The sequence below is a fragment of the Phyllobates terribilis genome, unplaced genomic scaffold (genome assembly GCF_046119375.1).
Source record: "Phyllobates terribilis strain yellow unplaced genomic scaffold, ASM4611937v1 Scaffold_1__5_contigs__length_1240528914, whole genome shotgun sequence".
Classification (NCBI taxonomy): domain Eukaryota; kingdom Metazoa; phylum Chordata; class Amphibia; order Anura; family Dendrobatidae; genus Phyllobates; species Phyllobates terribilis.
Genome location: NW_027362761.1, coordinates 748,629,400 through 748,654,408, shown reverse-complemented (window position 1 = coordinate 748,654,408; position 25,009 = coordinate 748,629,400). Strand labels below are relative to the sequence as shown.

General features: G+C 42.5%; 1 protein-coding gene across 2 annotated transcripts in view; it reads right to left on the bottom strand.

Moving 5' to 3' along the window:
* Positions 1-25,009, bottom strand: part of CIST1 (colon, intestine and stomach enriched 1) — a 250,454-nt gene that overhangs the window by 174,701 nt on the left and 50,744 nt on the right. Inside the window, exon 2 of one of the 2 annotated variants that reach the window (XM_073655181.1) lies at positions 5,006-5,050. The exons of the other annotated variant lie outside the window; for it this stretch is intronic. Coding sequence (XP_073511282.1) covers positions 5,006-5,050 — 45 coding nt within the window. The remainder of the gene's footprint in view (positions 1-5,005; positions 5,051-25,009) is intronic. 2 annotated transcript variants of the gene reach the window in all.

Here is a 25,009-nt window from a genome sequence, read left to right as displayed (position 1 = left end):
TCCCACACACTGCTAGAAGCCCAAATATTTTTTCAGAGCTAGATGCAGAAAAAAATTATATTCAGTTTGCAACCTGATGGAGGTCAGTATAGATGGACTAATAGAATGATGCTATGCCCAAAAGATTTTACTTCACTAGGTGCAGTAAAAAAATTGGTATTCTATACACAGGTGGTATATCTTGCAACACAGATAGGCTACTCCACTGACTAACACACTCTGCAATAGGCCAAAAAGGATTAGCTTTGCTAGATTCAGCCAAATGCTGTGAAAAAAACTTGCACAGCACTGGCACAGACCTGCCTGGCAAAAACTGATAGGAACTGATGTAACCTAGTCCTGAAAAGGACTCCAATTACAATTAGTCTTTACTCCCACAATCTATCTATTTAAGAGCACAGACCTGCCTGATAAAAGTCGTAGGAAATGCTGTAACCTAGTCCTTAAAAGGACTGCAATCACAACTATTCCTTACTCCCAAGCTATCTGTATATTTGTGCGAAAATTGGCTTGAAATTAACAAGGTATAGCGCACACAGCAACAGCGGTGCCGTCTAACACGCAGCTGCAGCAGTGAGAAAATGGTGGCGACGGGGAAAATGGCTTGGTCTTATAGGGCAAGGACATGTGACATACACTGCCAATCACACATGCCCTTGCTTGTGTGAAAAAAAGCACTTCGCTCCGTGTGTGCGCTGCTGATAGGCTGACAGATTGCACCTCCCCACTGCAAATGCGGGAAAGAGAAAAAAAAATGGAGATCTTCATTGTTCCTGCAGAGATCCATCCCCTGCCCCTCCCCCCGCCCCGCTGTACACTCAAACTGCGAATTAACATTAATTTTCATCATTACTGAGAAAAAATCCAGTTATGATTTTGGTGCACGAACAGTTATCGAACATAACCTCGAACAGCCGAATTTTTCTCAAATTGTTCGTGTTCGCCGACCGGCTCGAACACCGCCCAAAACAGCTCGAATTTGAGATTGGCGAACAGTTCGAGTAGAACAACGCTCATCTCTAGACACGGGGTCTTCTGTGGGCATAATACTACTCAGACAACACAGGGTAAAACAGTATGGCAATACTTTATTGAACCACCAAACGGACAATAAACAGATAGAACAGTCCCAGCAAGTACCCAAGATGGTACAACATTACACAGTGTCACCCTTCCACTGGCCCACCTGGGATAGAACAGCTGCGACTTTGAGACTTCAAGGGCCAACTACCTCAACCAGTGGCCCCCCCACTTTTGGCGGGCCTTCACAGAGAGAAGGTAGTGGCAAGATTAAGTGGGTGACAGTCCATTGAGGTACAAGGTCAGGAGACCTGAGGGTCCCATCCTGGCCTCTCCGAGAGTTTCCATATGGCCAAATGACCGGCTGGTCCAAATCTGGCTTCTCTGAATGTCTCCATGGGCTCCAAGCGACCGGAGGGTCCCACCTGGCAACCCCAAATAACATATCAGTGGGGCCAGGTGGACTTCATCGTCCAAACCTGGTCTCCCCAAATGTATCCATGGGCTCTCTGATGGTAAATGGAGCAGATCCATATCTTTCCTGTCAGGGCCTTGTACCCTTAAGCTGGAATCATGTAGAATCCAAATCTGTGTCTCTTTGGATAAAGCCATGCTACCAAGCTGATGGTCTGAAGAGAGTCTCATCTTTGATTTTCCTTGTAAAGTCTCTTTCAATTCTCTGTTTCAAATCTTCCTGCTACAGAGGCATATGTTCCTTAAATAGTTCACATTTGTTCTTTCAAGTACACATCCACAGGGCAAGGGTTAGTGAGGGTATTATTCCACAGGGCCCAGGTCTCATTGTTTGAGCATTTAATCAATTTACATAGTTGGTATAGCAGAGGGCTCTTGTAAATATACATCTAGCTGGCTTTAGTACAATATGCAATAAGCATAGTAACAAACATCATTGTTTCAGAACCAAGAGAAGACAATATTCAGGGTTATACAAATACTGGTCTGTCCTTCTTGACCCACCAAAGAAAAACACACGAGTTCCAAAGTCAACACAAACACAATAGTGCATTTCTCTTGGCTTAACAACTCTAGATGTCTGGCTGATTAAAATTAGAAGCTGTTTCGTCACAGCCACGTTCAGCAGAAATTGTGTGACAAATTTTTGTGCCATTTTTACCCATTTTCCCATGTGAAAATGTAAAATCTGGGGCTAAACCAAAATGTTTGTGGTAAAAATGTAATTATTTTTTATTCACTGCCCAATGATATAAAATTCTGTAAAGCACATGTGATGTCAATATGATCGCTGTACCCCTAGATGAATTCATTGAGATGTGTAGTTTGTAAAATGAGGTCACTTATGGGGGGGTTCTACTGTTTTGGCACCTCAGGGGCTCTGCCAATGTGACATGGCTCTCGCAAACCATTCCAGCAAAATCTGCTCTACAATATGGCGCTCCTTCCCTTCTGAGCTTTGCACTGTGTTTCAGAAGTAGTTTTCCACCACATATGAGGTATTGGCGTAATCGGGAGAAATTGCATAACTTATTTTGTGGTCCATTTTCTCCTATTATCCCTTTTGAAAATTGAAAACTTGAGGCCAAAATGACATTTTAGTGGTAAAAATGGTAATTTTCCATTGACTCAGCCCAATGTTATACAATTCTGTGAATAGCTTGAGGGTTAAAAATGCTCACTACACCACTATATTAATTCTTCAAGAAGTGTAGTTTTCAAAATGGGGTCACTTGTGGGCGTTTCCACTGTTTAGGCACATCAGGGGCTTTCCAAACTTGGCGTCCGCTCTTTATTTCAGCCAATTTTGCGTTCAAAAAGTCAAGTGGTGCTCTTTCTTTTCTGAGCCTTGCCATGTGCCCAGCTAGTAGTTTTTCCCCACATATGGGGTATCAATGTACTCAGGAGAAATTGTATAATAATTTTTGTGGTCCATTTTCTCCAGTTACCCTTGTGGAAATTTGGGGCTAGAAGAATAATTTTGTGGAAAAATCAGATTTTTTATTTTCACGGCTCAACATTATACATTTCTGTGAAGCACCTGGGGGTTCAAGGTGCTCACCACACATCTAAATAATTTCCTTGATAGGTCTAGTTTCCAAAATGGGGTCACTTGTGTGGGCTTTTCCACTGTTTAGGCATATCAATGGCTCTCCAAATGCGACTTCGTGTCCGCTCTCGATTCCAGCAAATTTTCTGTTCGAAAAGTCAAATGGTGCTCCTTCCCTTTAGTTAGCATCCACGTTTGGCATTTCTGTAGCGATGAGAGTCCACTTAATTTACGGGGTCCATGTCTCCAGAAGCACGAGCTGGGTACAATTTATGGGTACTACAACGTACAGGCCCTACACTGGCACACTTGGAATTTTCACTCAGCAACATTCACTGCAACTTGTTTTTGGCAAACATCCATGGAATTACTGCATCTGTAGATAAATTCCCAGAGGTGTGCAATTTCCAAAATGGGGTCACTTGAGGGGGGATTCTGCTCTTCTGGCTCTTGGGGGCTCTGTACATGGAGTCTGCAAACTATTGTACAATAATTTGCTCTCCCTCCCGAGTCTTGCCTTGGGGTTATGCAGTGCTGTACAGCCACATATGGGGTATTGCCACGCTCAACAGAAATTGTGGGACAAATTTTGGTGCCATTTTTACCCATTTCCCTGTGTGAAAATGTAAAATCTGGGGCTAAAACAAAATGTTTATGGTAAAAGTGTAATTATTTTTTCTTCACCGCCCAATGGTATATAATTCTGTGAAGCACAAGTGGTGTTAATATGATCACTGCACCCTTAGGTGAATTCATTGAGAGGTGTAGTTTGTAAAATGGGATCACTTATGGGGGGGGTTCTGCTGTTCTGGGACCTCAGGTGCTCTGCCAATGTGACATGGCACCCTAAAATCATTCCAGCAAAATGCACACTACACTGTCCTTGCATTCCATTCACCCCTGCTACCCAATGTTTTAACTTTTGCATTAAAGTTCTGAAGTTTTAAAGAGACGGTGAGTGTGATTTTGTCTTCCTATTTTTTAATGTTTTGCCACTGTTTTTTTCTGAAAGCAACCAAAGTCTCTTGAAGGTCTGGTCTGTCTCAGCCTGTATTTCTGAAGAGTAAGCAACAGATGGTGTCGGCACACACCTCTCCCACATATTAAAAATGGGAACCACCTGGGGGTTCAAGGTCTTTACCACAGTTCTAGATTTGTAGTTTCCAGAATTGGATCACTTGTGGGGTATTTCCACTGTTTAGGCACATCACGGGCTTTGCAAATGCGACATGGCATCCGCTATCTATTCCAGTCAATTTTGCGTTCAAAAAGTGCTCCTTCCCTTCGGAACCCTGCTACTTGCCCAAACAGTTGTTTTCCACCATATATGGCGTATCTGTGCAATAAATTGTAAAACAAATTGCATCATCCATTTTCTCCTGTTACCTTTTCGAAAATGCAAAATTTGGAGCTAAATAATATGCAGGGATAGCCTGTTTGACAGGCTATCCCTGCATGTGTCACAGCTGTCTAACAGATGTGACACATGCAGCCGCGGCGGCTGTTACTTAAATGCCGAGCACGCCGAAACTACTCAACGAGTATCCGAGCGTGCTCTTTTAAAGGGTTACACGAGCACGCTCACTCATCACTACTGCCTAGCCCTATGACTGGATCCGGAGGTATGTGGGGCAATCATCAAAGTTTAAAAAAGTGATTTGTGCTCTAAATACTCTGACATTTTGCTTGAGACAAACATATTAGACGTGATAGGTTCCCTTTAAATGAAAAACAGGATAGGATGAGCCCTGGCGCCCCCCTTTTTTTGTCAAATTCCAATTTAGGGTGGATGATACCTAACATATACATAATAAAAAAGCATGTGTTTGTTGGAAAACTCTGTTTGACTTGTGACTTTGTTTCATCTAAAATGCAGCAATTATTCACCACAAGTTGACAATTTTGCAGAAATAGACTCCAACACTATTCATCTATAATATCCCTCCTATCCAAGTTCATTACCTGTAGTTGTACTGCTGGTAGAATTTGTCGTCATTGAAGTGTTATCTGTAATGAAATTTGAAAATTCGCATTTATAGAGGACTTTTAACCCTTTCACCACCGTGCAATTTTCTGTTTTTGCGCTTTCGTTTTTTGCTCCCTTTCTTCCCAGAGCAATAACTTTTTTATTTTTCCATCAATATAGCCGTATCAGGGCTTGTTTTTTGCAGGACGAGTTGTACTTTTGAAGGACATCATTGATTTTATCATATATCAGGTAAGTACAAGTGCCCAGATACCAAACATGTATAGGTTATTTTTTGTTTAAGTGGTGAAAAAAAATCCGAAATTTGTAAGAAAAAAAAAATCACTTATGTCACCATTTTCCGAGACTCGTGGTCTCTCTGTTTTTCGGAATCTGGGGCTGAGTGATTGCTTATTTTTTGCATCCTGAGCTGACATTTTTATTGATACCATTTTGGGGTACATATGATGTTTTGATCGCCTCTTATTGCATTTTATTGCAATGTTGCGGGGACCAAAAAAATGTAATGCTGGCATCTCGATTTTTTCCTCGTTACACCATTTACCGATCAGATTAATTTACTTTATATTTTGATAGATTGGACATTTCTGAACACAGTGATGCCAATATGTGTATTTTTTATTTTTTTAATTGTTTTATTTTGAATGGGGCAAAAGGGGATGATTTGAACTTTTGTGTTTTTTTATTTTTTCATAATTTTTAAAACTTTTTTTTTTAAATTTTTACTGTCTTCAATAGTTTTCTTAGAAGACTTTAAGCTGCGATAATCCGATAGCCTGTGCTACACATACTACGATCTCCTATGATCGCCGGCCAGCCTGTGGCCAGCGTTCATAGGAGATTCACAATGACAGGCATGGGGTTCTTCTGCAGACCCCCGGCTGTCATGACAACCTATCAACGCCCAGCTATCACATGACAAGGCGCGCCAATGGGCGGGACTTGTGACGTGCTTCCGCCCGGCGTGTGACAGCGGCATTTAACTGGTTAACAGCCACAGGTGGATGTCAGATCCACCCATGGCTGTCAGAGGTGCATGACAGCAGATCATATCAGCTGGCATGTGCAAGGAAAGAAGCAGGCTCAGTGCCGAAGCTGACATCAAAGGCAGAGAGGCGATCTTGGACGTACCTATATGTCCAAGGTCGTAAAGAGGTTAAACAAGGTCAAAAGTGACCAGTGTTTGCTCTTATTTTATTTCCGCTGCTCCCAAGTATTCTATTTTTATTTTATTTTTTTAAATCCACCATACGATTCCAGAGACATAAGCCTTCTCATTTAGTGGTTATTTTTCTGTTCTTTTCCAAGGGGGCGTAGTTCACAGCATTCTCTGGGGGCATGTCATTTGGCTGCCCTGCATAATTACCCTGTGAGCAATATCCTTTTGATAAAGACTACCGAAAGTAAAGACTATAACAATTATAACTAAATAAAAAGGACCATATCAAAAAAATTATAAGGTGATTTAAAAAACGCCCACTATTGCCCTGTAGATTCAATGAAGATTTACAAAATTATGTTTGCTTTTGTTCTCACACCATAAAGAATGATACACACACCCATTTGGTACAATGTCATTTTAGTAACTTATAAAATTTTGCCCAAAATATCAAACTAAAACTTGAATATGCTAACACATGGCAGTAGTGTTGCAATATCCCTCCCATCCCAGCCTATTACCTGTAGTTGTAGCCTTGGTGGACATTGTTGAGTTATCACCTATAATGAAATTAGTTAGATCTAGCTAGTCCATTACCATTTACACTCGTTTTTGCTATAAAGGTGTCACGCAAGGTGAGGGAAAGACTAAGTGTAACATGAAGGGAAGAGGGGAAGGAAGCCCAAACACTAGGGAAAGGGGGAGTGGAGAACCCTAGGCAGATCTAATATCACTCTGCCTACCCTACCATCCCTATATAGGTTCCACACCGATCGCCGAGCAGGAACCTAAGCCCTGAATATCCCTAGAGCTTGGCCCTAGATAGGGAGGGGACAGGGTGAGCACTAGTCAAGCCCCACTACAAACTAAACACAACAAGGTAGACAAACAAAGGGGATACACTTAGCTTGAGCAGACACCAGAGAGATAACGTCAACTGTATTCCAAAGGCACCAGAGAAGAAACTAGCCAACTGCTAGTGCTCTAAGCCAACACAAAGGTACATAGAACTATCACCGGTGCCTCTCTGGAGAAACTGAGAGTTTTTAACTATCAAGCAAGAGTGTGTCAATCAGCAGCAGAAGGTGGAGGTAGCTGCTGGGTCCTAAAGGAAGAAGGATACAACAATACCAAAGAGATGAGAGGATCAATAAGGCATCTGCAATGCGAAGCACAGTGACCTTCCGCAGCCGGCTCCAGAACGACTGTATGTCACACCTGACACACCTGTGACAAAAGGCTTATATCCAGGGCCGGCGTCAGCACCGGGGCAAGTGCCGGGGCCCTGAGCAGGCGGGGGCCCACAGAGCACCCGCCCTTCTCCCTCGCTTGCTCAGGGCCCCGGCAGCCGATACTTACCTCTCCCCATGCCTCCACAGATCCGATGTCTTCCTGCTGTGCGTTCCCTGTGACGTCTCAGGTCAGAGGGTGTGGTGACGCCTTTCCACCACACCCTCCCCTGAGCCGTCACAGGCAGCGCAGAGCGGGAAGACGCCGGCGATACTGGAGTCCGGACCTGAGCAGCGGCAGCAGGTGAGGAGGAGTGAGGTGAGTATTTGATTTTTTTTTTTAATGTATGGAGGCATGGGGCATTACATGGGGGGGTGACATCCTGCATGGGGCATTATATGGTGGGGTGACATCCTGCATGGGGCATTATATGGGGGGATGACATTCTGCATGGGGCATTATAAAGAGGGGGGTGACATCCTGCATGGGGTATTATATGGGGAGAGGAAGGGACATCCTGCATGGGGCATTATATGAGGGGGAAAGGGACATCCTGCATGCGGCATTATATGGGGGGGACAAGTGACATCCTGCATGGGGCATTATATGGGGGGGAGGGACATCCTGCATAGGGCATTATATGGGGGATGACATCCTGCATGGGGCATTATATGGGGGGTGACATTCTGCATGGGGCATTATATGGGGGGGTGACATCCTGCATGGGGCATTATAAGGGGGGAACAGCCTGCATGGGGCATTATAAGGGGGGAACAGCCTGCATGGGGCATTATGTGGGGGGAACAGCCTGCATGGAGCATTATGTGGGGGCCAGTATCCTGTATGGAGCATTATAAGGGGACCAGTATCCTGTACGGAGCTTTTTATGGGGGCCAGTATCCTGTATGGAGCGTTTTATGGGGGCCGGTATTCTGTATGGAGCGTTATATGGGGGCCAGTATTCTGTATGCAACGTTATATGGGGGCCAGTATTCTGTATGGCGCATTATATGGGGGCCAGTATTTCATATGGAGCCTTTTATGAGGGCCAGTATTCTGTATGGAGCATTTTATGGGGGCCAGTATACTGTGTGGAGTGATTCGCCGGTTTCTGAGACATTGTAGAATTTACAATAGATATCGGTCATGTAATGTAAGAAGTGAAATCTTTGGCATTGTACTATACCTATATTTCTCTGCGGTTTCTGTGCATCATGAATCGTGGTATGTGTTAAAGGGGCCCACTGAGACTCTTTCGCCCAGGGCCCAGAAAAACCTGGAGCCGGCCCTGCTTATATCCTTACTCATACTACTTCTCCAACTAGTACAAAGGCTTAATATTGCACCACTAGAAGTCTATAGTCATGCTGTAATTTAAAACATACAGATTATAGAAATAGATGACTTGCAAGAGTCGTTTAGGTGGTGTACAGTTGGCCTTAGTGATGAAGTGGTGGATGGTGGAAGCTTCACCAGAATAAAAAACATCTTAACTAAACCTGAGATAAAGGAAGGGAATTTTTATAATGTATGTATTTGTAAGCAGGATACTTGGATGCAACAGTGCAGACAATAAGGAGACTTAACCAACACTATTTAACAGTATATTTTTACAAAGCGATATGACTAAATACAAGATCTATGCTACGTTCTGTTACATACACTCTTCTCATATATAGCATTTTAAACGACTGTTAATGCCTTTATGTCTCAACTTCACTCTCAGTACTAGGCCTGTCTCCATCGTAGTCTTTATAAACACCTCTGATTGTTACACTGGCCCTAGCGGGGGTCACTGGTATTCTCCGCTAGGCCGCAGGTCCTAGATATGCGAGTCACTGGATATACAGTGTGCTCATCGCATTGGCCAGCTCCGTTCCCTGAAGCACGGCCCTAACCCACACCCTGTACTGTACGTCTACACTAGAAGTAACGGCCTACAGTAACGATCGTCTGCTACAGCCGGAATTTTACTCGAGCTTGGTTCGGATCTGGTCACGGTCTTCTACTGGCGCTATTCATGGCCTTGTACTGGCGCTGCATACAGACTTCCACTGGTGCTGCTTACGGATATCTACTGGCGCTGTTTACAGACTTCTACTGGCGCTGTTCACGGATGTCTACTGGCACTGCTAAGAGACTTCTACTGACACTGGTCACAGACTACTACTGGTGCTGGTCACAGTCTTCTATTGGCGCTGGTCACAGACTTCTACTCTTGAGGGGAAGGGCACGGATCTTCCTCACAGCTCAGGCCTTCTCCGGCATCTCACCGCTGTCGGACCCTTCTGTGGCGATGGTGGCTGTAAGCCCACCTAGCATCTACACAACCTGTCCTGGTACAGGTTTCTGTGCCAACTGCCTCTTCTCGACCTGGCCTGGCCTTTTATAATTAGAAACTGAGACACATGTGTCACCTGACCTGGTCTCCTCCTCTGTGAACATAGGTGCCCACTAATAGGTTTCTATTACTGTAATTCTTTCTTTACTTTCAATTTCACCTTTGAGCAGCAGATGGCGGCGTTCGCTTGCAATTACTCAGCTATGCATCAACTTCAACTGTATTCTTCTCTCTTGTCCCCTTCCTTACATAATTAAGGGAAATAATGTCACACTTTATCAGATACCTACAACTAACAATGTGTTTCTCAGAATCTCACTCTTTGATAGCAGGAAAGATCCAAATGGTTCCTTCTCAAAAGACATCCAGAATTTACAGAAACAACATAATCTATAAACTACCTATCATAGCCTAGACAGCCTATCCTATCATAACTACCAATTATTCTAGACAAACACTCCTCTGTTGCATCCTTCCAGAAACTTCAGACTTCTTATCCAAGCTTGGTCAAATTGACAGGTTACCACCAAGAGAATATTCTATTAACATTTCAAATGAACAACTTTTAAGTGTTGTAAAGGAATATTAGTAACAGCATGTCTCGAAATATGTCAATCTGACTTAAAAGATAAAGAACAAGAATTCTACTTGTCTTGCTGGTTACTACTATTGATTCTGGATGAAAATAATTTCACTTGATCATTTATATCTAGGCTTCACCATCCATTCCAGGAAATTTGTTTTTTAGACACAGTCAGTAAGAGACATGATGGACAATTAGACGTAAACATATATAGTAAATAGAACTGAGAGGATTTATTGAAATTCAAATTTGCCCGGTTCGCTGAATTTTCCCCCAAAATTTGATTCACACCAATAAATTTGCAACAAATTGCATTGTTGAGCCTCTTAAATTGACAACAGTCGCGACATCACCTGCTCCAGAGACAACTGTAGAACAAGTAGATTTTGCCCCCAACGCTGTTTTAACTATACATCACCTGCACTGTGTATCGCTGAGGCCAATAACCTCTTCCTCTGATGACGTCACCGCCTCAGTATCCCTGTCTGGTTCTCAGATCTTGTCAACCTCAGAATCATCATCATTATCATCATCCCTAATTTTTCTGATAGGTGCCTCGGTGTGGTAAATGGCCTGAGCTCCTTGCCCCCTTGCCTGATTCCCACCTGGAGATTTGCCATGGCCCGGAAAGTTACTACTACAACCAGTACCCCTACCATCAGTGGCCTTACTACCATGGCTCGCAGAGCCAGCAGCACAGTTTAGCATTAAAATTGTGCTCTCCGTCTCCTCCGGCCCATTGTTATCTGATAACAAAGGCTGACTGTTCATCTCTACCCATAAAACAAATCGAAGAAGTTTTTCTGGTGTAATATGTTCCTTAGACTTCAGGTTGCCTTCGGTTAGGGGACTACCGGGCAGGACAGAAACAGGTGTCATTTACGGATTGGAAATTCTGCTATGTACAGCATTAAATTTTATGGTGGTGGAGGAGGTGGACTGAGCAGAACACTGCCTCTAGTTGATGGTGTCGCTGTCAGTGGCTACATCATCCTACTGTGATTGAGATGAGTGAAGGGACATATACTTCATTACGCATTACGCTTCCTCCTCACTAATGCACTTGACAGAGTTTACAAAGGACTCGAAATTTGACTTGTGTTTGGTAGAACTATAGCCAGGACGTTTGGTGCCAGCAGTGCCAGTGGTGCTGATAGCAGCTAACATGTTCATATCCGTGATCTTAGTTTTTTATATCACCCTACCATGTTCGTTGCCTGCGTCACATTTGGGTTTAGCATACATTTTGACACAAGGATAATATTTCATTAATTTCTAAACTTTGTTGACAAACTTAGCGAATCTCCCAAAAATATGACATCATCCAGAAATGTTAGGAACTGGCAGGGTGCATGTGATGAACAAAAGAGAACAGCTTGCCTAATATTGCCGTGGCATGTTTGTGCCTCCAATTTGACAATTTAAACAAGGGTGGCAAAACATACCTCCACAGTTAAATGTTTCAATTTACTGTAATAATTTATTTACAATATTTTTTAGATAAAGCACATGAATTCCCCCTGGTGAAAAAGGAATACATAAAAACAAATACCAGGAGACAGGAACGCTGCCTAAAAAATGCTGCACTAGACCACAGTATGGTATTTGGTGTACTGTTGCCAAAACATAATATTAAAGTAGGTACGTAAAAAGTAAAATGTGTGTATCTAGGTTTATTTTTTTCCACCTTTTGTTTTGAATTTTTTTTTGGGAGGGGGGCGGTAGATATTTTTGGTAGATATTGTACAAATTTGCATGGAACTACGGATTTCAGGAAATTCAACTACAACTCGATTAATATACTGCATCTCACTAAATTAGAATATCATCTAAAAGTTTATTTATTTCAGTTCTTCAAAACAAAAAGTGAAAAACTCATTATATAGAGTCATTACAAACAGAGTGATCTATTTCAAGTGTTTATTTCTGTTAATGTTGATGATTATGGCTTACAGCCAATGAAAACACAAAAGTCATTATCTCAGTAAATTAAAATAATTAACAAAAAACACCTGCAAAGGCCTCCTAAGCTTTTAAAATGTTCCTTAGTCTGTTTCAGTAGGCTCCACAATCATGGGGATGACTGCTGACTTGACAGATGTCCAGAAGGCAGTCATTGACACACACCACAAAGTCCCAGAGTTCCAATTTTCATTTGGAAATCAAGGTCCCAGAGTCTGGAGGAAGAGTGGAGAGTGGAGAGGCACACAATCCAAGCTGCTTGAGGTCTAGTGTGAAATTTCCATAATCAGTGATGGTTTGGGGAGCCATGTCATCTGCTGGTGTAGGTCCACTGTGTTGTATCAAGACCAAAGTCAGAGCAGCCATCTTCCAGGAAATTTTAGAGCACTCCATGCTTCCCTCTGCCGACAAGCTTTTTGGAGATGGAAATTTATCTCAGGAGAAGCACTCTATTATGTCTTTATGTGGTTGGTCTACATGTTAACTATCTGGAAGCAGAGTTGCAATACATTGTATCTCTGTTATACAAAGTGACATGGTAGTAGTGCTATGGATAGTGGATTTTATTTTTGCAACTAAGAGCACAATGACATTTCAATATATACACAACTTATAATGAGTTGGAGGTAAAATAGTCTCATTGGGTAGTGTTGGGCTGTGTGTAGAAGAATAAAATATTCACACTTTAGAATAGGACATTGACTACACCCCAAGCTGGAATACGTGCCAGTTTGTAGTGTTAAACTCCCCACATCTGTAACATACTGTTATAGATGTAACGTAGATGTAATATAACATACTTTTATAATTCAGCAATTTGCACACAGATAATCACAAGCCTACCACAGAGAAGCCAAGAGAATTTGAAGAGAGCTGAATCCTAACATTATCTTAACACTTCATCAGAACCTATTTTTTAGGAGAAAATAAAGTTTCTAAAAGTTTTTATAAAAGTTGGTGCATACTGGTCGACACACTAGGGTATGTATAAAGTTTTTTCTTAGACTCTACCCACAAGTGTTCAATTGGGTTGAAATCAGGGGACTGTCATTGAACCATTTCTTTACCAATCTCGACGTATGCTTTGAGTCGTTGGCCTGCTGGAACACTATGTCATCTTTTTCATACCCATAGTACTTGAGTGTACAAAGTAGGATACTCACATATAGCTCAGCATTGAGACCATAATCGATCCTGGTCAAGTATCCAACGCCTTTGGCTGTGAAACAACCCCATACCATCAGCCTTCCTTCACCCTTTTTCCCTTGTTTCTTCCAGACCCATTTGCACCCATCAGAGGCTAGTCTATTGACTTTTGTCTCATCGCTCCAAATCACCCGTCTCCAATCTTCTACTGTTCACTTTTCGTACTTTTTTGCAAACTCAGACCGACGCTTCATATGACGATATTGAAGTCGAAGCTTCTTCTCCTTTTTTCGAGCCACTATTCAAAACTTGTGAAACATGCATTGCACGGTGCTTGCATGGATGTGTGTGATCTCACTATTATGAAGCGAGTCACCTCTACTGCTCTGTTTGTCGCACCAGAACTAACAGACCTTGTGATGAGCCAACTTGTTGATATTTTTCCTGGACGTCCACCTATTGGCTTTTGAATGGATGGACGGACTTCATTTTGTATTCTTCCAACTGTCATGGCATTCACATGATGCAGTTTGGCAATTTTCTTGGCCGACAGACAGCTATTAATGAGCTGGATGATGCTGTTTCTCTTTTCTTGGGAAATCTTCTTCATGGATGCTCCTCAATTCAAACCTGTGATCTTTTTCCTTTAGGAATCAACCTAATAACACACTGAGCTATTAGGGAATGTGAGAACAGGATGTATTTTGTAGTATACAGGAAGAAAAATATTTTTCCACCACCAGGAGCAAAACAGTAACAATGCAGTGACATGACAAGAATCTGCATAACTAATCATATGCTAAATAGCCGGAAGTCAAATCTATGTATGAGATAGCCTAGATGAAGGTCTATAAAATGATGGTAGTCTCACGTTAAAAGCAGTAGTGGATAGTGAGATATGGAGCCTAAAAGTCAAAAGTTCAAAACGTTATTACCCTTTTGCTCTTCACTCTATATTAAGTTTGGCTGTGTTTTCATATTTACCGTATATATAGTTCAGACCAAAAGTTTGGACACACCTTCTCATTTAAAGATTTTTCTGTATTTTCATGACTATAAAAATTGTACATTCACACTGAAGGCATCAAAACTATGAATTAACACATGTGGAATTATATACTTAACAAAAAAGTGTGAAACAACTGAAAATATGTCTTATATTCTAGGTTCTTCAAGGTAGCCACCTTTTGCTTTGATGACTGCTTTGCACACTCTTGGCTTTCTCTTGATGAGCTTCAAGAGGTAGTCACCGGAAATGGTCTTCCAACAATCTTGAAGGAGTTCCCAGAGATGCTTAGCACTTGTTGGCCCTTTTGCCTTCACTCTGCGGTCCAGCTCACCCCAAACCATCTCGATTGGGTTCAGGTCTGGTGACTGTGGAGGCCAGGTCATCTGGCGTAGCACCCCATCACTCTCCTTCTTGGTCAAATAACCCTTACACATCCTGGAGGTATGTTTGGGGTCATTGTCCTGTTGCAAAATAAATGATGGTCCAACAAAACGCAAACCCCGTTGGAATAGCATGCTGCTGCAAGATGCTGTGGTAGCCATGCTGGTTCAGTATGCCTTCAATTTTGAATAAATACCCAACAGTGTCACCAGCAAAGCACCCACACACCACCACACCTCCTCCTCCATGCTTCACGGTGGTAACCAGGCATGTAGAGTCCATCCGTTCTTTTCTGCGTCGCACAAAGACACGGTGGTTGGAACCAAAAATATCAAATTTGGACTCATCAGACCAAAGCACAGATTTCCACTGGTTTAATGTCCATTCCTTGTGTTTTTTAGCCCAAACAAGTCTCTTCTGCTTGTTGCCTGTCCTTAGCAGTGGTTTCCTAGCAGCTATTTAACCATGAAGGCCTGCTGCACAAAGTCTCCTCTTAACAGTTGTTGTAGAGATGTGTCTGCTGCTAGAACTCTGTGTGGCATTGACGTGGTCTCTAATATGAGCTACTGTTAACCTGCGATTTCTGAGGCTGGTGATTCGAATTAACTTATCCTCAGAAGCAGAGGTGACTCTTGGTCTTCCTTTCCTGGGGCGGTCCTCATGTGAGCCTGTTTCTTTGTAGCACTTGATGGTCTTTGCAACTGCACTTGGGGACACTTTCAAAGTTTTCCCAATTTTTCGGACTGACTCACTTTAATTTCTTAAAGTAATGGTGGCCACTTGTTTTTCTTTATTTAGCTGCTTTTTTCTTGCCCTAATACAAATTTTAACAGTCTATTCAGTAGGACTATCAGCTATGTATCCACCAGACTTCTGCACAACACAACTGATGGTCCCAACCCCATTTATAAGGCAAGAAATCCCACTTATTAAACCTGACAGGGCACACCTGTGAAGTGAAAACCATTTCCGGTGACTACCTCTTGAAGCTCATCAAGAGAATGCCAAGAGTGTGCAAAGCAGTCATCAAAGCAAAAGGTGGCTACCTTGAAGAACCTAGAATATAAGACATATTTTCAGTTGTTTCACACTTTTTTGTTAAGTATATAATTCCACATGTGTTAATTCATAGTTTTGATGCCTTCAGTGTGAATGTACAATTTTCATAGTTATGAAAATACAGAAAAATCTTTAAATGAGAAGGTGTGTCCAAACTTTTGGTCTGTACTGTACTCGAGTATAAGCCGAGTTTTTCAGCACATTTTTTGTCCTGAAAAAGCTCCCCTCGGCTTATACTTGGGTATATACTCAAGTATATAGAAATTCCGGTGGAGGATAATGGTGATGTGGGATGGTTGCGGCGGTGGAGGAGCGGGGCACATGCAGTAGCCGCTGCTGCAGCTGCCACGTGTGCCCGCTGCTAAAGGGAAATTAATGTTCCCTTTACTCCACTCCCATGGGCGTGGAGAAGAATTTATATTCATTCTCTTTAGTAGTGGGCACAGAGGAGCGCTGAGCCGCAGCTCCTGCTGACAGTGCCCACTACTAAAGAGAATGCATATTCGCTCCTCTCCACGCACATAGTCTCGGCGTGGAGAGGAGTGAATATGCCGGCAGCTCACATCAGCATCTGAGAGCGCATGGCAGTGATGCTATGCGCTGCTCAGATGCTGCAGCAGAATAGCATGCAGCGCTGGAGCAGAGGCGAGGAAGGAAGGAATGTGAGTATAAGTGTTTATTTTTTTATGTGTGCAGTGATGGGGCCATACATACCAGGATTGGGGGATGAGGGGGCCATACATACCAGGATTGGCAGATGAGGAGGCCATGCATTCCAGGATTGGGGGATGAGGAGTGCCATACATACCAGGATTGGGGGATGAGGGGTGCCATACATACCAGGATTGGGGGATGAGGAGGCCATGCATACCAGGATTGGGGGATGAGGGGTGCCATACATACCAGGATTGGAGATGAGGGTGCCATATATACCAGGATTGGGGATGAGGGGGCCATACATACAAGGGTTGGAGATGAGGGTGCCATACATTCCAGGGTTGGAGATGAGGGTGCCATGCATACCAGGATTGGAGATGAGGGTGCCATACATACCAGGATTGGAGATGAGGGTGCTATACATACCTGGATTGGGGATGAGGGGGCCATACATACCATGATTGGGATGAGGGGGCCATACATACCAGGATTGGGGATGAGGGGGCCATGCATACCAGGATTGGGAATGAGGGAGCAATGCATACCAGGATGGGGAAATTTACCAGTAGCTGCTGCATTTCCCACCCTAGGCTTATACTCGAGTCAATAAATTTTCTTAGTTTTTTGTGGTAAAATTAGGTAACTCGACTTATACTTGGGTCGGCTTATACTTGAGTATATATGGTATGTAGTAAGCTTGGTTCTGATGCTGTATCTATGCAGCAAACTTGGTTCAGTTTCCTCATCTATCCAATAAGCATGTTTCTGTTCCTGTATCTATGTAGTAAGCCTGGTTCTGTTACCAAATCTATGTTGTAAGCATGTTTATTTGACTGTATTTATATAGTAAGTTTGATTATACTCCCATAGTATGTATTAAGCTTAGTTCTGTTCCCGTATTTATTTAGTAAGTTCGAGTTTTTTTCCCATACCTATGTAGAAAGTTTGGTTCTGTTTCCATTTCCATTTGGAAAGCTTGTTTTTGTTCCTATATGTATGTAGTAAGTTTGGTTCTGTTCCTGTATTTATGTAGCAGGCTTCGTTATCTTACTGTATGTATGTAGTAATCTTGATTTTATTCTCATATGTATGTAGTAAGCATGCTTCTGTTCCCGTATCTATCTATATCTATAGAGTAAGCTTGGTTCCGCTTCTGTGTCTATGAATTAAGCTTGGTTCTATTCCCATATCTATGTAGTAAGCTTGGTTCTGTTCCTCTATCTATATAGTAAGCTTGGTTCTGCTCCTGTATCTATGTAGTAAGTGTCAAATCTTTACAAAAGCTGTTCTATGTAGTGTCTGATGTATCAAGTCTGTTAAATGGTGAATTTGGTGTGGTAGACTACTAGATTTGTTTTTGGGAAATTGATGTTCCACATCTGAGACATAAGACCATAATAACCTTATAATTAGTAGTGTATCACTGCATAATGCTGCACCACCTAAAAAAATAATATATATTATTGTTCCTTTAAATGACCGTGCTGTTATGAACAGCTCGATAACGTATCTAGAACTGCATATGAATGTCCAATTCCAATATGAAAACAACACCAGCCACCATTATTTTTAATGTCTTGTTACCTCTACTGCTTTAACGCAGAATCCACAGGTGAGCAGGCTAAAGATGGGCAGCTACAAGTGCTTTGTAATCGCCCGTACTGTCCTCTAAGCTAAAATTTGCCAGTTTGCCTCTGCAGGATGCAATGGGAGGTCAAGCAGCTAAAATCATCCTTCTTCTCTTCCAACCTTACTAGAAAAAAGGAGCAGAGGGTAATGCATCTAGAGGTGCATCTCACAAAATTAGAATATCATCAAAAAGTTCATTTATTTCAGTTCTTCAATACCAAAAGTGAAACTCATATATTATATAGAGTCATTACAAACAGAGTGATCTATTTCAAGTGTTTATTTCTGTTAATGTTGATGACTATGGCTTACATTCTAATTTAGTGAGATGCATCTATATGTTTCTCTGTAATTTTCTCAAGACTATTTCAGGTGCTTGTAGAATGATACACATGTAAGTATTTTTTTTCACCATTTCCTTCATTTTTAGGTTTGTGTCTGTTTAACTGACATTCTTGCCTTTCAATACACACATTCTCTTGGGTTACACCTATTATACTTCTTGATATAGTAGGTGAGCGTTCACACCCTCTGTTTAAATAAGGTTTTGAGAAACTCTAAATAAACACACTAGGCTTATACAAACACAGACGGAATATTTTACTCAAAGTACCCTTTCTTTCAGTTTTAAGATTTAAGTTCTAAGATGTAATAGGCATACTATAGACCGGGGGTGCACATTATTTTTTTTGATTCAAGGGCCACATTGCCATACTGAACCAATCTCAAGGGCTGCAAAAAATCTTAAAGGGGTAGTTACATGAATACATCACCAGAATCACCATCAGTATATTAATATATCACCAGAGCCAAATTTTGAATATTTGACAAGGATTTGGAGAGTTTCTGCTCTCAAAAAGTCAGTGTGAACACACCCTCACTTATACTGCAAACAAGTTTTCTTCAGCGTTGCTCAAGGTGTGCCAAGCGCCGGTGGAAAAAATCTCTTTTGGCAGAAGACTTCATTCACTGTAAGTTCATACTGAAAACTGATAACTCGGTCTCCATCTGGCCAAAAAGTCTACTTCATTGTCCTCACTACATCACAAGAAACTTTCCACTCCATCCTGAACCCTAAAGTACAGGCCCTATCACCAACCTCACCACTGATGATCTGGCCACTTACTTGCTAGACATAATCAAACATATTCGTCAGGACATTTTTGCACAATCCCATCAGCCTGGATCCCCTCCTCTCCCACATATCAAGTTCATTAACCACCTTTGAATCCGTCACAGAAGAAGTTACCAGACTCCTTGCTTCTTCCTTTTTGGAAGTGCATTGAGGTGAAGGGTACATTGCTGGAAAAGGAAAAAAAAAAAAAAACTCTTTAAATCTCTTAGTTTGCGAGTGTGAACGAGCTGCGTGTGTCCGGAGCGTAAGTGCGAACGAAAGTAAGTGTGTGACTTGTTTTTCAGTGACTTTGGATTCAGGGAGTTTGGAAGGGAGGACTTAGGACTGAATTGCTGACTGTATTTCATTCTTTCTTTACTTTACTTTTTACTTAATTAATCCACCTGACCTACTTATCTGATTCCCCCGTCTATATTTGATACTTAATTGATCCCCCGTCCATACTTAACTGATCCCCCGCCGATATCTAATTGATACACTTGCACATCCCTAATTGATCCCCGTCCATACACCTATATATAAATAATTGTGTTTTGTACTTGTGTATATATATACTGACTGTATCCCCATATTTAGAATGACGTCCATGTTGGCCGGAGCCGTGCAGTGTACATCTTGCGCAATGTATGCATTCCGTGAGCAACCGCTCGAGGATCCATACTGCTGCGAGAGATGTGAGCATATCGTGCACTTGGAAGCCCAAATTCTGGATCTAAGTGCTCAGATAGCGGTACTGAGGAGCATCGACAACATGGAACGGAGTTTGCTGCTCACCGAGCAGACACTCAATGGGTCAATACTGGGGGTGGAGCATAGAGGGGAATTGCAGGCTGAACAGGCAGGGAGCTGGATAACAGTTAGGAGGGATAGAGGGAAGAAGTATAGGAAGGCTGGTTCAGAACCGGCATTATTGGAGCACGACAGATCCTCTGACCGCCGGGGGAGTGTATGCTCCAGTAACGAGGGAGAGGGGGGAAGTGTAGGGCAGGCAAGACAGGTCCTGGTAGTGGGTGACTCTATTATTAGGGGGACAGACAGGGCAATCGGTCACAAAGACCGGGATCGCCGAACGGTGTGCTGCCTCCCTGGCGCTCGAGTCCGGCACATCGCGGATCGGGTTGACAGGTTACTGGGTGGGGCTGGCGAAGACCCAGCGGTCATGGTCCACATCGGCACCAATGACAAAGTGAGTGGTAGATGGAGGGTCCTTAAAAATGATTTCAGGGACCTAGGTAGGAAGCTTAGGGCAAGGACCTCCAAGGTAGTTTTATCAGAAATACTACCAATCCCGCGAGCCACACAGGAGTGCCAACGGGAAGTTAGGGAGGTGAATAAGTGGCTAAAGAGTTGGTGCAAGGCAGAAGGGTTTGGGTTCATGGAGAACTGGGCCGACTTCGCGGTCTGCTACAGGCTCTACCGTAGGGACGGGCTGCACCTCAATGGGGAGGGTGCAGCGGTGCTGGGGAAGAAGATGGCTAATAGGTTGGAGGAGTTTTTAAACTAGAGATGGGGGGGAAACCAAGGAAATAGGTGGGATGTGAGGCAAGCAAGGGGGAAGGGGAGAAGTGAATATAATGAGGGTGGAGAGGGGGGTGGGGATAGTACAGTTAGATCGTTAGAGAAGAATAGGATGCTAAATAACCCCAAAGTTTTATCTTGCATGCTGACCAACGCAAGAAGCCTGACCAATAAGGCGGATGAGCTGCGGGCGCTTATATCGGAGGAGAGGTATGACATCGTAGGTATAACAGAGACTTGGCTAGACGATAGCTACGACTGGGCGGTAAATTTATTAGATTATAGTTTATTTAGAAGGGACCGGAAACAGGGGAAAGGCGGAGGAGTCTGCTTATATGTAATGTCATGTCTAAAACCCAGACTAAGGGAAGATATAGGAGAGGGAGAAGAGGGGGTCGAGTCCATGTGGGTAGAGATAGAGGGGGCAAAAAATAATAATAAAATATTACTGGGGGTCTGCTATAAGCCACCAAATATAACAGAGGAGAATGAGAATCTGCTATTAGGACAAATAGACAAAGTAGCAAAACATAATGAAGTGATTGTAATGGGGGATTTCAACTACCCGGATATTGACTGGGAAACAGAAACCTGTAGATCTCAGAAAGGAAAAAGGTTCTTGACAAACATTAAGGATAATTATCTCTCCCAACTAGTGCAGGAACCAACGAGAGGGAACGCCGTGTTGGACTTAATATTGACTAATAGGCCTGATAGAATAACTGAGGTACAGATAGGGGGGCACCTAGGTAATAGCGACCATAATATTATTGACTTCAAAATGCCCTTCAGTAGGGTTATCAATAAGGGAACAACAAAAACATTAAACTTTAGGAGGGCGAAGTTTGATCAGCTGATAGAAAACCTTCAACTTATTGACTGGGACAAAGTACTTAATCAATGGAATACGAATAGTAAATGGGAAACCTTCAAAAGAATTCTGAATACTCAGTGCGAGAGGTATATACCGTATGGGAATAAAAGGGCCAGAAATAAGAGGAAACCAATATGGTTGAACAAGAACTTAAAAGGGGCGTTAAATAGCAAAAAAGAGGCATTCAAGAGATTAAAACAGGAAAACAGTAAGGAGGCATTAATGTGTTACAAGGAAAAAACGAGAACCTGTAAAAAACAAATAAAAATAGCGAAGGAGGAAACAGAGAGACGTATTGCTAGGGAAAGTAGATCAAATCCCAAACTGTTCTTTACGTATATAAATAGTAAAAGGATTAAATCGGATAATATTGGACCGATAAAAAGTGAGGAAGGCAAAATCATAGAGAAAGATGAGGATAAAGCTAATCTATTAAATAATTTTTTTTCGACAACTTTCACAAAGGAAATAGAACTAACAGGAGAAATGAGAAGTGACAAGCTTAATCCTCCACTAAGTATGACTAATCTAACCCAAGTTGAGGTACAGAAACGCCTCAGTAACATTAAAATAAACAAATCACCAGGACCTGATGGCATACACCCACGGGTACTAAGGGAACTAAGTAATGTGATAGACAGACCGTTATATCTTATATTTAAGGACTCTGTTGAGACTGGGTCTGTACCACTTGATTGGCGACAGGCGAATGTAGTGGCAATATTCAAAAAGGGAGCAAAAAGTGACGCCGGAAACTATCGGCCGGTGAGTCTGACGTCCGTTGTGGGCAAAATTTTTGAAAGCTTCATTAAAGAGGCAATTACGGAGCATCTTGATGCTAATAATCTTTTAATCCCGAACCAACATGGATTCATGAGGAATCGCTCCTGCCAAACAAACCTGATTGACTTCTACAAGGAGGTTAGCTCTCGAGTAGATCAGGGGGAACCAGTGGATGTCGTGTATCTCGACTTCTCAAAAGCGTTCGATAGCGTGCCCCATAATAGGTTGGTATACAAAATGAGAATGATGGGGCTGGGGGAAAATGTCTGCAAGTGGGTAGCTAACTGGCTAAAGGATAGAAGGCAGAGGGTGGTTATAAATGGAATATACTCAGATTGGGTAAGCATCACTAGTGGGGTACCACAGGGGTCTGTACTAGGCCCAATGTTATTTAATATCTTTATTAACGACATAGTCAACGGGATAAATAGTAAAATATCAATATTTGCAGATGACACAAAGTTATGTAAAACAATTAATACAAAAGAGGACAGTGCAGACCTACAGAGGGATTTGGATAAGCTGGGTAGGTGGAGCATTAAATGGCAAATGAGGTTTAACGAGGAGAAATGTAAGGTCATACATATGGGAAGGAAAAATGGAAGTCACCAGTACTCACTGAATGGGAAATCATTGGGGAATTCAGAGATGGAGAAGGACTTGGGCATCTTGATTGATAGCAAACTAAATTGGAGTGCCCAAAGTCAGGCCGCTGCTGTAAGGGCAAACAGGGTAATGGGATGTATCAGAAGAGGTATAGCTGCAAAGGATGAGAACATTGTTCTTCCACTGTACAAAGCACTGGTCAGACCACACTTGGAATACTGTGCTCAGTTATGGGCCCCAATATATAGAAAGGATATAAATGAGCTTGAAAAGGTACAAAGGAGGGCAACAAAATTAATAAAGGGAATGGAGGGACTGCAATACCCAGAGAGGTTCGCAAAACTAGGACTATTCAGCCTGGAAAAGAGAAGGTTGAGGGGGGACATAATAAATGTGTACAAATATGTTAGGGGACAGTATAGAGATCTTGCCCGGGATTTGTTCAAAAGGAGGGATATTACAGTAACAAGAGGGCATTCACTAAGACTGGAAGAGAAAAGGTTTCAGCACCAGCATAGGAAGGGGTTCTTTACGGTAAGAGCAGTGAGAATATGGAATTCACTGAGTGAGGAGACGGTAATGTCAGATTCACTACATCAGTTCAAGCGGGGACTGGATGCATTTCTAGATACCAGGCAGGTTTCAGCATATACTTAAAAATAAAATAAAATAGTAGGTTGATACAGGGATTTATTCTGACTGCTGGTTTCAGAGTCGGGAGGGGATTTTTCCTCATGTGAAGATTGGCTAAATCATTTGGGGTTTTTGCCCTCCTCTGGATCAACTTTAGCAATTACAGAACTAACAGGTCGAACTTGATGGACGCAAGTCTTTATTCGGCTTTACAAACTATGTTACTATGTTACTATGTTATGTTCTCACCCTACAACCTGCACCAGTGACCCTATTTCATCACATCTCCTCCAGTCTCTCTCCCCAGTTGTCACTACGTGCCTAACTAAAATATTTTACCTCTTTCTTCCAGTATCTTTCCCTCTTCATTCAAATATCCCATCATTATCCCTATACTTAAAAAACATCCCTCGACTAGAACTGCACTGCTAACTACAGACCTGTCTCTAATCTTCCCTTCATTTACAAACTCCTGTTACACTTGGTCCATGCTCTACTAATCCACTATCCCTCATATAACGCTCTTCTTGACCCTATACAATCTGGTTTCCATTCTTTAAACTCTACTGAAACTGTCCTCAGCAAAGTCTCTAACGAACTACTAACAGCAAAATCTAATGGCCACTACTCCTTGCTGATTCTCGTGGATCTCTCTGCAGCATTTGACACTGTGGATCACCAGCTCCTCCTCACTATGCTCCACTCTATCGGCCTCAAGAATACCATTCTATTTTGGGTCTCCTCCTACCTATCTGACCTCTCCTTCAGGCTGTGTGCCCACGATGCGTTTTTTAAGCGTTTCCGCAGCGGCAAAAACGCTGCAGAAATGCTTAAAAAACGCATGGTAGAAGGTCTGCCATGTTCCACAATGATAATCCGCATGTGCTGTGCACATGCTGCGGAAAAAAAAGCATCACTACCAATTAATTTGCGGAAGCGCTGCGTTTTCGCCGCCATTGACTTGCATTAGAACGCATGGATTACGCTTCACTAGATAAGGACATGCGTAATGCTTGTGTTCAATGTGCGGATGGTACCCAGGTCTAGAGGAGAGGAGACTCTCCTCCGGACCCGGGTACCATAGAAACTGTGGAAAAAAAAGAATAAAATAAAAAATAAAGATTATATTTACCTTCTGACGGCCCCCACTGCACTCGTCCTTTCATGCCGGTAGCTAGGGATGGACTGAAGGACCTGCGCTGACGTCATAGTCATGTGACGGGTCACTCGACGCTGATGTCGGCAGGTCCTTCAGTGTACCACTGCCGGCAGCC